This window comes from Eupeodes corollae, chromosome 1 (genome assembly GCF_945859685.1).
Source record: "Eupeodes corollae chromosome 1, idEupCoro1.1, whole genome shotgun sequence".
NCBI classification, from domain to species: domain Eukaryota; kingdom Metazoa; phylum Arthropoda; class Insecta; order Diptera; family Syrphidae; genus Eupeodes; species Eupeodes corollae.
Window position 1 is genome coordinate 8,742,181 of NC_079147.1, and position 15,254 is coordinate 8,757,434.

At 36.4% G+C, this 15,254-nt stretch overlaps 1 protein-coding gene across 1 annotated transcript; it reads left to right on the forward strand.

Moving 5' to 3' along the window:
* Positions 1 to 224: 224 nt before the first annotated feature.
* On the forward strand, positions 225 to 7,766 carry LOC129942744 (uncharacterized). Its single transcript, XM_056051790.1, has 3 exons — positions 225 to 335; positions 1,458 to 1,477; positions 7,208 to 7,766. The coding sequence occupies exons 1-3, from the start codon at positions 225 to 227 to the stop codon at positions 7,764 to 7,766; spliced, it is 690 nt and encodes a 229-aa protein (XP_055907765.1).
* Positions 7,767 to 15,254: the final 7,488 nt, after the last annotated feature.

Genomic DNA, 15,254 nt, shown 5'->3' on the forward strand with positions numbered 1-15,254 from the left:
AATGTAGAAAGTCCTGTTCCCTTATCGATAATGCGTGCTTTTGTAATCGACAAATCTCTTCATCGTTCGATTAGAAATTTTCTTTCGAACCGTTCAATACAAGTTGTTTTGGATGTTTCAAGTCTAAAACAAATAATAAGAAAGCAAGTGTGCCCTAGGGCTCTGTTTTGTCTCCGACGCTCATTCTTATTCCTATAAATAATCGTTTGTCTGAAACATCTAAAATGGTTCAAAAATTCAATGGTGTTTTCTGTCGCAAAAGAGTGACTCTCCCCCAATGCCACTATCCATGGATGGCACTCTCATCGATGAGACTGACCAGTTTTAAGTTTAAGGTATGTGCATCACAAACCACCTGCTATGGAGTAATAACATATTTAACATTGCCAAAATCGCAGCTAAGTGTTAACGTTTGCTAAAACTATGCATGAATTATTTTACCCCTTCTGCTTTTAATTGTCAAAAACTCTCGAATACTGGTAGTTATCATATTTAGTGCCCTAATAACGTTTTTGAGTCTTTTGGATATAATTGAAAAGAAATTCCTTAAAGGATAAAAGATCGTTCTCTTACAGAGACATTTGCTTCCCTTAAACCCCGCCGCAAGTTCTCATGTCTATCATTGCTTTCAATGCTTTAGTGACATAGCTAGATACAACCCTCCCCATAAGCAATTCAACCGTATTACCCGCACTTTTAGGAATTCTCCTGAACTTACCCTTGATCCCGATTTTAGAGGTATACTGTTAAGTACTAAGCCTAACCAGCCTCAATATCTCCCTTTAATTCCAATGTGAAGACATTAAAAACTAATGTTCATCGGTTTCTTGTCTAATCCTATCCTCCCTTCGTAGTTGCTTGAACTGTGTCAAATCATTATAAGGGTATTCATAACCCCTTTAGTTCGTATTCAATATAAAAATGCATCCTTAAAATCAACAGAAAATGCATTACTTTTCTTGTTTCCCGCTGGAATCGACTAAATTATGGATCTTATCGATATTGCTTAAATTCTTGATTAAGAGATAAATTAATTTAAAACCTGAAAACCTAACCTAACCATTTTTAATTTGTATTATACACTATTGGTATACGTAGTTATAGCATACCAACAGATACATTCTTTAGAACTTATACCTATGTATATATGTATGCACATCAAGAAAATAAACTTATAAAGTTCTCCATCGAAGGACAACGATGTTCTTCAAATTTGTGATTACTTTCATATTAAAGTGTTTGATTTGCCCTTAAATAAGCTTAAAAGCTTTAAAATACAAATTTATTTATGTGGGAATAATGATTCTATCTTAGCACTTAAGATCCTTAGTTATTCATGTAAAATTAAGATGCAGATATGCTATCAGAGATATTGAAGAAATCATTTGCTCAAAAATACACAGATTTCCTTTTCTTATTCTTATATTTATATCTATTTAAAAATTGTGTTTTTTTAGGGAGAATTTATACTTAGAAGGTAAGTTATGTTAAGGAGGAGTATTTAGAGGATGTACGTGGAATGTTTTTCCTCGTTTATTTTTAAATTTATAACAAAAGTCTTCTTCTCACTTTAAGTAGACTTTAAACGGATGTCAATAACGTCCATACACAGCATGCTGTAGGAACACAAAGTGTGTCTAAAAGCCACTCGGCTTTTTAACCAAAGAAATATCTTCCTTTTTATTTTATATTTACTTATTTGACATCCACAAAGTGTATAGTGTACGTAAACGTATATCATTTTTTTTGTATTTTTGTTTTTTCCCGAGGATACACTTTGAATCATCCCACATCCACGACCCATATCTCTCATAGGCTATAGAGACAAGTTTATAGATACAGATGGGTATGGCAGCCACGTTAGGCAGACTTAAAACGTGTTTTTAATGAAAAAAGTTACTTTGTCGTTGCAGGAGCAGGACACCAACCACACTACTCTGGATCGAAGAGTCCCATATTGGCGTCAAGAACTTTATGGGTTTAAGCGTGGACAAGCATATCGCAGCCACTGCCACCGCCACCGCTACCGATGGTAAAAATAAAAATATTTACTCCATAAAGTTGATTGCATCAACATCATCTCATCATTGGCATCAGCATTGAAGTTGATACCATCCCATCATGAACATCAACTGCATCATGTCGACTTTTAACAGAACGTTGCACAAGCGGAGGTGGCTCTTATGGTAACAATAAGGAATGTGATGTGATATGTCGTGATGTGGAACTGTCATGCTTCACAGTGCAGGGGGTAGCAAAGGATGTAGCCCTAAAATTCACTTTGATATAGCTTTGTCTCACCTCGTTAAATTGCTGAAGCAAACGCAAGCTTCAAAGGCCCCTATATCGAACAGTGATGGCTAGTTTTCAATTTCCTACTATTGAACACGTCGTTTTCGTCTATACGCCATCGTCGTTTTCACTCGGCCCACCTTCATAGTGAGTAACGTTCATTATTTGACGTCCATTTCCATCTTCTGCAAATAGCTTTTCTTTGTCAATTTCGTAAATGATAGACGTCGTTTCTGAAAAGCGAAAAGTTAGATAGACAACCTTTTCACTTTAATATTTAACAGGTATATCCTTCAGTAAAGGGATCTTAGTTAGAAAACTCATTTGAAAATGCCCACATTTTTGGAAAATGATTTTTGTTTTTTCAAATCGTGCGGAAGTATGACGAGTAAATTTAAATGTTTTGTTTAGTTGTCTGCGCTTTGTTTTGTGTGATTAAATTCTAGGGCAACAAATTGTCCAGAGCTCCTATTCTATAACTGTCACTTTAAAAATAAAACTGTAACCAAGCGAACCCAATAAATTATCACACCTGCAATAAATAAATTAATAAGGTGGCGCAACACCTCGTAGAAAACCAAGGCCTGGTTACTATAACAAATCTCAAGCACTCCTGTGTGAGAGTAATGTCAGGGGGATGGAGGGGACCTACAATTTTTGTTTGCCGATTCCAAACGGACACTTTTAGAATGTACTTTTTATCAAAAATTGCTCTTGAAGATTAGTTAATTTCTTTTCGTTAGTGAATATTTGTTTGCAAGTAATTACAATCTGTATCAAAATAATTAATCCAAGTACATTAATAGTTTTTTTTCTCCATAATTTAAGCTTGCAACTAATTTTCAATAATTTGATTTTGATTAACAAATATTAAATTTAAAAAAGAGTTATAAGCTAAAAATACCTTATCCTACGGCGCAGAGCCAATTCTCTGATATGTTTTCTTGGATCAGTTAACATTGCTAGCAATAAATTTTCTGAATGCGCAAAGAAAATGTTTCGTTTCATTACAGGATCAATAAATGTCTAATATTCCACGGAAAGATAGCAACTTTTCGAGATAAAACCCCATAAATGCCTGGCTCCATCTTTGCAGGTAGGTTGCCTTTTGATATTGAACCAAGTTGGAGCATAGACCTTCACGACGTAAGTTGCTAACACTATCAAACTTTCCGTAGGAGTTGATGTTCTGATATACAGACGAAGAATACGATTAGCTTTAGTGAGCCACCTAGCATGGGACATCTTTCCGGTCAAAACTGCTGAAACGATCCTGAATAAATAAAGTTGGCCAGAGCTAAGGTTCTTCGTGTGCATTACCGGCAGCGACTATCCTGGAACGCTCTTAAATTTAACGATATACGTTTTTTTCGCAATTTTCCAGATCCTTCATAATCACTCCTGAAAATGTTGTTGGTCCCGAAGTTACGCCATCAATATGGGCAAATAAATGACGGAATGGCAGCTCATTCATATGCAACATGCAAACTATCCATTTAATCTTTTTTCCAACAAGCGCTTGATTCCTCCAAATTTCCCAACATTGACTTTGGTACCATCACATCCAATAGCTACTAAATTTTCCAATGAAATGTTTTCTGTCAGGAGGCAGACTCTTGTTCAACACATTTATCAGTAAATGATGTTGGAGCAATGTTACCTAAGTATTTTGACTCTAGTTCGCTTATTAGTGAAATATGTTCTTCGATCACTTGTTCGCGGTAATACTTTCCATTTCTTTTCGGGTTGATTTAAGTTTTGTCCTTTCGACCGTCGAAATATAAAGCACTGATCTCAGAAACAGATTCTTTATTTTGAACACTTTCTCTTGCCTTTTTTCGCTTTTTTAACTTCCCATAGGAAGTTATTGTAATGGGTCCGATTTGTCAAATTGAAAATTTTGACATTTCTCGACGTTTCAAGGTTCCTAGAGTCGAAATAAAAGATTTTTAGAAAGATGTCTGTGCGTGCGTGTGTACGTACGTTCGTACGTCCGTACGTCCGTACGTCTGTACGTCCGTACGTCTGTACGTCCGTACGTTCGCGACGTTTTTTTCGTCGTCCATAGCTCAAGAACCATTACAGGTATTGACTTCAAATAAATTTTATTATACAGATAATAAAGCAGAAAGATGTAGAAAGGGCTCTCAAGAAAATTGCGTGGGTGGTTTTTTTACCATAGCAGTTTAAAAAAAAGGTGAAAATTTTGGTTAACCCTAAATACCTTACGAACCCAAAACGCTAGAGACTTGAATTAAATTTTATATAATAAACTGTAACGTGATCTCAAAAAAATAAATTTTTTGAAAAAATCTATCTAACGGTTTTTTTCTAAATCAAAAAAACTGAAAAAAAATTGTCACCTCCTAAATTTAACGATTAACATATGATTTCATCTCCAAAACAATTTTAAGCAACGGAGAATAATGTTTTTGAAATCTGATAAAATTTTGAGAAAAATCAAATTGACAGTTTTTTTTATAAAAAATAAAAATTTAAAAAAAAACATTACTGAAAGCTCGTACAAATTAAATATCGATTCAAATATCTTTTCAAAACCTTGAAATTTAGGCTTCAAGCTTATTTTATCTTATAAGAAATATTGTTTTCAACATTCAATAAAATTTTGAGAAAAATCGAATTGACAGTTTTTTTACAAAAACTAAAAACCTAAAAAAAATTAATATAAGTTGGTAAAAATTGATTTTCGACTCAAATATCTTTCAAAACTTTGAGATATTGGCTTTAATTTACTTTAATCTTTCAAAAAATATTGTTGTCACCATTCAGTAAAATTTTGAATAAAATCGAATTGACAGTTTTTTTACAAAAAATAAAACTCTAAAAAAAACAATACTAAAACTTGGTAAAAATTTACTTTCGACTCAAATAGCTTTTCAAAAATTAAAAATATTGGCTTCAAACTTATTTTATTTTACAGAAAATATTGTTTTCGATATTCAGTGATTTTTATATAAAAATCCAACAGTCCGTTTTTTCAAAAAAAAAATTAAATCTATAAAAAATAGTACGCAAATTTGGTAAAATTGATACTAGTACTCGTACATATAGGCAAACTTTTAAGCAAGACAAATCGACAGACGGGATGGGAAGTTATCAGTGTGGGTCGCATCCCAGCCCCTTTTTTTAATTTTCAAATTGTACCTGTCCCATTCATAATATTTCATTACGTCTTCGCAAGTGGGCAGTAAATTATTCTTAAAATCACAAGTCCCGCCACATAAAGGACATTTGAAAGCCTTTCTAGTACGTTCCATTACGACAGATTTAATTCAAAGACATTTTTAAAGCAATCACAAACACAACCATAAATTTAAACTTTGCTTCAATTTTGTGACTACACTGAAGATGAAGAACCTTAAAATGAATGCCATGTTACTGTGTTTTTTTTTTAAATTTGGGTATCGGCCTGCTTTGATTTTTGTTTTTAATAAAGTTCAAATAACGAAATGAACCCAACAGAAAGTCAAAGCCACCTCATTTAAAAATTAAAAAAATCGATCATGGTAAATAAGTTGAAAACGTTTAAAGTTTAAAGATAAATTGGAGGCAGATAAAGTGAACCCATTTCAAAAATATTTTGCTACCAAATACTAAAAATTCAAAGAGTGATCAATAAAAACTTCTCGGAAGCATTCTTTTGGACTGATTCCACAATTGTTTTGCAATGGATATCCACACACTCATCAAGGCTCAACACATTTGTTGGAAATAGGGTAGCAGAAATTCAGGAGACAAGAAGCAGTTGTTTGGAAACATGTTCCAACAGCTCATAATCCTGCAGATGTCGTTTCCCGAGGATGTTCCGTGGGAGAGCTACAAAACTCGATTTGGTTTAAGGTTCCAGCATTTTTGTTTGAACGGGAGGAAAATTGGCCATCCACGGTAGATATCTGTCCTTCTCCAGAGGACCTTTTGTTGGAAAAACGAAAAACGGCTTTAAATTGTCAACAACCAGACAAAAACTATTACTTGGAAACAATAGAGAGAGTGAGTTCGTATACAAGGCTCATCAGAATCTTTGCGTTTGTTGCAAGTTACCTTAATTTGCGTGTGTGGAGAATCCCGTTTCCAAGTGAATTTCTGACAGCCAATGAACTTTAATATTCACTACAAATCATCGTAAACGTGATTCAAATGAAGTACTTTGCAAAGGAAATTGAAGCTATACAATCAAACGCACCAATTAAAGGATTCATAAATTCTCTAAGTCCCTTCGTCGAGGATAAGAATGGGCTTCTTTTGTTGAAAGTGGGTGGGCGATTGAAGCATGCAAACATGCCTGAGGAAAGTAAGCATCCATTGTTACTGCCCAAAGATTGCATCTTTAGCAAGACACTAGTCAACCATCTTCATTATTCGAACTACCATGCTGGTCCAAAAGCTCTTGTCGCATTGACCAGACAAAGATTTTGGGTAATAAATATCCGAGAGGTAGCACGAAGGGTAGTAAGAAAGTGTCCCCATTGTGCAAGGTATAGGCCAAAACTTTATGAGCAGGTTATGGGAAACTTACCTGCCGAAAGATTGTCACCATCACGTCCATTTGTTTGTTGTGGGGTGGATTTTTGTGGTCCGATATATACCTATTATAAAATTCGGGGCAAAGTTCCGTATAAGACTTATGTTGCAGTTTTGTCTGCTTCTCGTCGAAGGCAGTTCACTTGGAAGCTGTGTCAAACCTTTCAGCTGATGCTTTTATAGGAGCATTGAAAAGAATGATAGGTTGTTGAGGTCTCCCAAGAGACATTCACTGTGACAATGCGACAAATTTTGTTGGCGCACAGTCAAAACTGAAGGAATTACGCGATATGTTGTTCAAAAAATCTAACTAAGAAAACATTGTTAATTTTTGTTCTAATTCCACCATAAATTTTCATTTTATACCCCCCAGGGCACCCCACTTCGGTGGAATTTGGGAGGCGGCCGTTAAAATTGCAAAGGGCCATCTCTATCGCAGCCTGGGAGGTGCCAAGCTGTCATTCGAAGAACTTTCAACTGCGCTGGTGGAGATCGAGGCCATAATGAACTCCAGGCCAATAACTCCGGTGTCCACAGATCCCAATGACGTCGAAGCCCTAACGCCAGCTCATCTGCTTATGGGGTCATCACTAAAAGCAGTTCCTGATCCAATTGAAGAAGTCTCCGACATCAGCTATCTACAACGATGGCGACGAATAAATGCCGTCAAAACTCTCTTTTGGAAGCAATTGTCATCAGAGTACATCCTAGAACTCCGAGGACGTGCAAAGTGGGCGTCGTCCAGACCAAACATCACAATTGGTAGCCTTGTCATTATTCACGAGGACAACCTACCTCCTCAAAAGTGGCTCTTGGGGAGAGTCACGAAAATCATCGAAGGTCCCGATGGTCGAGTCAGAGTCGCCGATATAAAAACGTCAAGAGGAGAGTTCAGGCGACCCATTCGCAAACTCGCAGCGATTCCATCTTGAAAGGAAGTCCTTTCAAAGGAGGCGGAATGTTGAAGCAGAAAATAACAATAAGGGGACTTGACCGTCAACTCGGAGATCTCTATTATACCCTTTATCGAAAGGATAGGTAGATCCTGGTTGATGTGTTGATCGAATTATCAACGGTAGCGAAAAAACAACGAGGACTTTGAATGGCTTTCGAACAAAGACCATCAAAACGAGCGAAATAAAACGACGAGGTTTGTTAAAGGAAAAAACCAGCGATTTCCCCTAAGGGTTGTACAATAGTCCACCAGATTTTATTTCGTTAGAAAGTATTTATACAAAAATTTATGTAATTTCGAAAGAAAGATTACGTTACATTTTCAGTTAAACTTTTAAGGCGAATTTATAAATATCAAAAAAGATGGCGATTGGTATAATATAAGTTACAGATTTGAATTCAAAAATTAAATTTTGTCAGTTACTTAATTGCAATTTAAATCCAATGTTTAAGAATTTTTACAAGTTTTAAAAATAAAAGTTTATGATGATCAGTAATGATATTTTCTGCTTCAACCATTTAGCCAATTTTAGTGCTATTAGAACTCTCAATTCTCAAACATAATTTTTAAATTGTGCGACTTTGGCTAAAATATTTTCATGTTTGATTTTTAATGTTGTTATTTCCGTGAATAGACTCTGAAAGTCATTTTTGGTTGTAAGTTCTTTGACAAGTTCAGCGTTATTTTCCCGGAGAATTTCTTTCCGTAATTCCCTCATTAATTACAATATCGTCGTTGGCCATAGCAAGGTTGTACCTAATGCACCTTTTTCAGTGTTGTACGCTTCTGGAGAGGATTCTGCCAATTCTCTTTTGTTCATTTATTGAGGTTAGGTTGATGCAGTACAATTTTGGTGATTTGGTGCCTTATTTTCTATGACTTACTCTGAATATTTATATTTTCCTTGTGCAGAGGTTACAGAGATTCACTTTAACTGATAATTTTGAATGTATATACAGCTTTAACTACCCTTTTATTAATTTTCTCGACTTTCTTGACAGATTATCAAATGCTGCCACGAAACATTCAAAATGAACTAAATGCGAGAATTTGTGGTTTTTGCATCATTTCTCACATTTACAATCTTCAGTAGCTTGTAGGCAAAGCGAAATGTCTGTCGGGAATTCTTATCTTATTAAATGGAATATTTTTGGACTAATTAAAATGCTATATTACCCAAAACAACTTTCAATGTCGTTACGCTCTGAGACGCATATAAACAGTGAGGTAAGTATTTGGGGACACGCTGCCCCCTGTAACATCCCAACTTTGCTTACACACAATCTCGCACCTGAAACAACATTAGTATATTGGTTGGTTTAATTTTAGGATGAAGCTTTAAGAACTTTGTGAGACTGTCAATTTCAAAACCTTTCCTTGGTGAATTAATTTTTAATTTCAATAGCGTTATCGATTCCAAAACGTCTAAAAAGAAATGAATCTCTTCTAAACAAGAAAAGCTCTCATTCATTAAACAGTAACAAATCGAAAAAAAACTCTTTAGGTCTAAAAGAATCTTTTCTACACAAATATACATTCGTACAAAACAGTCCTGTTAAATTTTTGGACTTTTCCACAAGAATAACCTTTTTAAAAATTGTTTTGTTTCTTAATTTTCTTCAAAGTCCAAGAATTCAAACTTCAAAAGGGATACAAAGACCAAACACACACATTTCAATAAATTCATTTCAAGATTAAAGAGCAAAATGTTCTTTTAACAAAAATCAATCTTAAAATGTTCCAAACAAAACGAAAGTCGATTGAGCTAAAAATTGACTATACATCACAATTTTCAATAACAAACGACCTTTTGTTTCTTTTTTATATATAAATTGATCCCTTAAATTTGTTGCCAATGAGTAAGGAAAGTATTCTCGTCTCGTTTCGTATACTTTCCTTACCGACAATATAAAGTAACGAATCTTTTTAAGGATTGATTTTTAATATAAATATAAACATATACATAAACTCATGGGAATAGGAAAAAAAGAATTGGGAATCTTTCTTGTTGGTTTGGATACCTTTTACCCAAAATTGGAATCTCAAAAGGCGACAAATTTGTGGTTGAAGAGGGTTGGATAATAAATTTACTTATAAATCATATAGGGTGTTGAAATTCTAAGAAATGAGTCGAGAAAGTAATGAAAAATTCCATCAAGATGAAAGCATAAGTCAATAGCTGTCATTTAAACTCAAGACGCCGAGTCGCGTCGGCGGATACTTTTGAGTCGATACATTTTGGCATTTCATCATTTCATTTCACTCCCACTGAATATTTAAAAAATTTAAAAACTTTCTTTTTTTTCGAATAACAATTGAGAATGGGATGCAATATAATGAGACATAACATTTTAACAATTTTATTCGATTTAAAGATTAAAAGCTCTGAGTAATATTTGGCCAATTAACTTAGGTTGCAATAAATTATTCAATCTCAACTCAACCAAGCACTTTGACTGGAAGCAGAGTAAGTCAAATAAATTCAACTCAGTTAATCCCGATTAGGTTGGATGAGTTCAACCAAACACTTTAACTATTGAAGCTATTGCCGTTGGTTTACTTGAACCAATCTCGATTGAATACAGCTTTCCTAATTGGTTTTTAAATAGCCCATCTCTTGGGTTGCTAAGTCTGCTAATAACCCCCATGATTAATAATAGAATTTTAGGTGTTATAGTTCTTGGATTAGATTTTTAAGAGATTTATTCTGAAAGGTATTGTTTTGGTAGAAAAATGTATGATCGCTTGCTTTCTATAAACACAGGAACATTAATGGAATGGAAATGTAAGTACTGATGCTCGCATATATATAAGTTTTTCATCGTTCCTTCTTAATACCTTAGAAAGATTGATTGATATCCATTTATGGTCAAGTATTGATACAAGACTTCTGTCTTCGTCTCAACATGCCCACTGTAAAGGTAAATCGGTGGAAACGGAGTTACAAACATAAAACGCACTATTAAACACTCCCTTCATTATAAAGAGGTCACTATTGTTGTTTCCCTTAACTTCAAAAGCGCTTTAAACAACGTTGACACATCTGCACTAACGTTTCTGAACGAAGAAGGTTTGCTTGGGGAGTTTATTTGTTTAATGATGATTAGCAAAACAAACAACTCGAAACCAAGCACCTCTTCTGCTAGAAGATTCGTTAGTAGAGGACGCCCTTCTCCTATTTCAGAGTTATTGTCTATGCGGAACACGTAACTCTAGAGGTTTTAGAAAAGCATCTTAACACCCTTAAAGATCTCTAACAAACTACGTTGGCAAATTAAACTTTGGGCGGATTGGTGAGGGCACAAAGCACACAGTCTACACCATTTCCCAAATTTAATTCTTCAGAAACTTCAGATTTCTATACCTTCCAGCTCTTTCTGGGAGGATAGGGCATTCCTGGAAGACTATAGTCAGTAGACTTTTATATAGACGGATGAAAAACAAATGAAAAGTGCACTCTGATCGACTGATTCCTGGAAGACTATAGTCAGTAGACTTTTATATAGACGGATGAAAAACAAATGAAAAGTGCACTCTGTCTCTCATTCCGCCCTACCAATCATTGTAGTGGGATCCAGGCGGAACTTTTGGTGATTAAAGAAGTCCTATACAGACTGCACGACACCACATCCGACAACGGATTCAGGCTGGTCGATTTCGCTGCGGGGCGAGACGTTCTGGTAGCTAGTACGCAGTTCACACATCTCAATATCCACAAGGGGATATGGAAATCTCCTGATCAATCAACTGTCAACCAGATTACCCACATTGCGATCGACGCACGACACTTCTCCAGTATACTGGATATCCGAACTTTCCGAGGGGCCAACATTGACTCGGACCACTACCTCGTTGTAGCCAAGGTACGGCCACGGATATCCCAATCCAAGCCAAAACAAGGAAGTACTGTGAGAAGATTCGACGTTAGACGGCTACAATCGCAAGAGACTGCCATGTCCTTTTCCGATCGAGTCTCTAATAACCTCTTAAGGAGTCCTATGCTTCCTGCACTAAGCATTGAAAACTAGTGGCAACATTACCTTGCAGCCATCAAAGATGCCGCCTCTGAAGTGCTAGGTTTCACACGGCCTACACAGCGAAACCCCTGGTTTGACGACGAATGCCGGTAAGCGCACGCAGCGAAATAAGAGGCATGCAAAATGGCACTGCACAAAAGGACTAGAGTGCTCGCGAGCTATACGAGCAGAAGAGAAGAGGGGAACGAGGAGATAGAGGGTTGTCACAACAGGAATGAGGTTCGTAAATTTTACAAAAAGTTAACAAAAACCTCCCAAGGGTATCAGCCACGAAACGAAGCCTGTAAAGACGATCAGGGGAACATCGTAGTAGAACGGAAGTCGATGCTGAAAATATGGAAAGATCACTTCTCCAAATTATATTACGACGATGACAAACCGAATTCCGCTATAAGGGAGATGGAACCACTCAACGTAGGCTACGCAGATCAACAATTCCGCCTACCTGACCTGGACGAAGTGAAGATAGTTAAATCTAAACTGAAGACAAACAAAGCTGCTGGTGGTGATGGCGTCGCTGCCGAACTATATAAAGCAGCAGGCAATGACTTGGTAGGGAGAATGCTCCAACTCATCTGCAAACTATGATCGGAAGAAAGCATGCCCGAGAGTGGAATCTAAGCATAGTTTGCCCGATACTTAAAAAAGGAGACCTAAATTGCACCAACTAAAGAGGCATCAGTCTCCTTAGCATTGCCTATAAGATCCTCTATGCCGTATTATGTGAACGTTTGAAGCCGTTCGTCAACAACCTAATAGGTAATTATCAGTGTGGCTTCAGACCAGGAAATAAACCCATTAACTTCAAATCGATACCCACCATCTCTTTATCGATTTTAAAGCCGCGTATGGCAGCATCTATAGGGCAGAGCTCTATACAGAGCAATGCCTAGTTTTGGCATCCCTGTCAAACTTATCCGTTTGTACAGAATGACGATGGTGAATGCAAGCTGCTCTATCAAGGTCGGAAAAGATCTCGCTGATGCATTTGATGTCAAAAAAAAGTTTTAGATAAGGCGAATCACTGTCATGCGACCTCTTTAATATCGTTCTGGAAAGAATTATGCAAAAGTCAACCGTCAACACTAGAGGCACAATCTTCCAAAGGTACATCCAATTACTCGGATACGCAGATGATATTGAAATAATTGGAAAATCAGTGATGTCAGTGGAGCGTTTTTGAGCATTGCGGCGGAAGCGAAGAATATGGGTTTAGTAGTCAATGAGGGCAAGACCAAGTTTATGCTGTCATCAAAAAAGGACACTGAACAACGACGTCTTGGACAAAACGTCACCATGGACAGCTATAACTTTGAGGTAGTTAAGGTCTTTGTCTACCTGGGCACCGCTATAAACACAGACAATGACACCAGCAGCGCTAAAATCAAACGAAGAATAACTCTTGCAAATCGTTGCTTCTTTGGACTTAGAAGGCAATTGAGAAGTAAAGTCCTCTCTCATCTAAAATCACCATCTATAAGACACTTATTATCCCGGTTCTCATTTATAGCGCTGAGACCTGGACCCTGTCAAAGAAAGATGAGAGCGTCTTAGGATGCTTCGAGAGAAAAATTCTTGGTGGATTTTTGGTCCCGTATGCATGTAGGTGGAGAATGGAGGAGAAGATATAACGACGAACTGTACGGGCTGTACAGCGAAACTGACCTAGTTAACAGACTTGAAGTCCAACGGCTTAGATGGCTGGGTCATGTAGAGCGAATGGACATCAACGTTTCAGCCCGGAAGGCCTTCGAATCTAATCCTAGCTGGCTGGAGACGCATATTGGTTGAGGCCCAGGTCCGCCCCGGACTGTATCGCCACCTTAAGTAAGTAAGAAAGAACCCATTCTACAACGGCTGGCAAATGCTCGCAAACCAATCGCTACTTGTACTACTATTGCAAATGTAGGACGCTATGAAAAAGGCAAACACCAGGTGGAATAACACCACCACGTGTCAGGTCACATAAAACATCTGTCTTACACTAGATTTAAAGCGCTCAAGATGCTTGCTACGTCCAAGCAGATCGTATATAAGATCCATAATCGGTGTTATAAACGGGCATTGTCTAATTGAAAAGTACACCACGCTGCTTGGCGTATTCTCAAATGAATTTTGCAGAAGCTGTAAGGATAAGGAAGAGGAGGAAAAAGTTTATCATCTAGCTCAAAAAGCAAGAATTACTTAGAAGAATTCTTCTATAACGATCTTAACGATTTCAATCTTATTAATATGATCAGTATCTCGCGTTTCGTAAGGAACTACTCGTAAGTTCACAATGGACTATTCAAGTGGCCTAAGTGTCCTACTCCATTACGGACATCCACTTTAACCTAACCTAAGCTCTGATTCTCTATGATCTGTCAAAACTCCATCATTCCTGGAATTTATTAGTCAAATACGTCATGTGCACCTCCTACCGTTTTTGTGTTTAATATATGACAAAGATAACAATAAACTTTTAAGTTTCATGTTTTGAATCCTTGAAACTACAACAGCACCCTATTGTGCACAGGTAGGTTAGGTACTCGAAAAAACACCTTCCACATATCCCGTAGCTACGAAATAAATCAATGTCGGTTGGAATTCTTTCTACATCTGAATATAGGTAGGAAAAAAGAAATTTACAAGGGTGTGTCGTTTATCACTCAGATTTAGCTCTGAAAAAAAACGAAAGGATCCTAGCTACACTACCTACGATACATATACAATCACTCCGGGAGTTTATTGTTTTTACGGTAGAATACATTGTTATTAGTTCCATAAAGGCATCAAGTTTAACCTGGAGAATTCCTTTTTTCAACATTTTGTTGGTATATGCTGCATGTGCGTTACATTGATAAGAAAAATCCTTTTGCAAACAAATATTTTCTTTTCATTGTTTGGATCCAAGTCCGCCAGGATTAAGTTTTATTCTTTTAACTCGTTCATCAAACAGCAAGGACTAGCACAACCCAACCATTCGCCGCCGCGCTCTCCGCCACCGACTTCGACGTCGTCATTGCCACCGCCGCCGCCGTATAAATGGTTAGTTACGTTAGTGAAATATTTGCTTTGAGAGATTGGCAACAATTTTTATGAAAATCATAAGCCATGAGAAGATTTAATTTTCCATTGAAGTGAAAACATTTTTTTATTTATAGTTTTATATATTTTGTCTCGTCTTATATAGTTGTAACAATATAATAAGAAGTCTTAAGGGAAAAAAGAGACTTAAGAGAACATAAGATTTGTTTACTTTTAACCACTGATGTGCTTTTGGGATTTTCCAGAATGCATATTATACATTTTTAAGTCTTACTAACCAAAAGGTAGGATATATTTACGTAGGTATTATCACTTTGTAGGGTTAAAAATGTGTGTTTACTGAAGCTTTAATTTTAATTAAATAGTTTTAAGTAAATAAATTCACTTTGACTTGTCACCCA

Coding starts and splice junctions, on each gene's coding strand:
- LOC129942744 (XM_056051790.1), top strand. CDS start 225: ATGGTTCAAAAATTCAATGGTGTTTTCTGTCGCAAAAGAGTGACTCTC. Junction 336..1,457: donor TGACCAGTTTTAAGTTTAAG/GTATGTGCATCA, acceptor GTGTTTTTTTAG/GGAGAATTTATACTTAGAAG. Junction 1,478..7,207: donor GGAGAATTTATACTTAGAAG/GTAAGTTATGTT, acceptor TATACCCCCCAG/GGCACCCCACTTCGGTGGAA.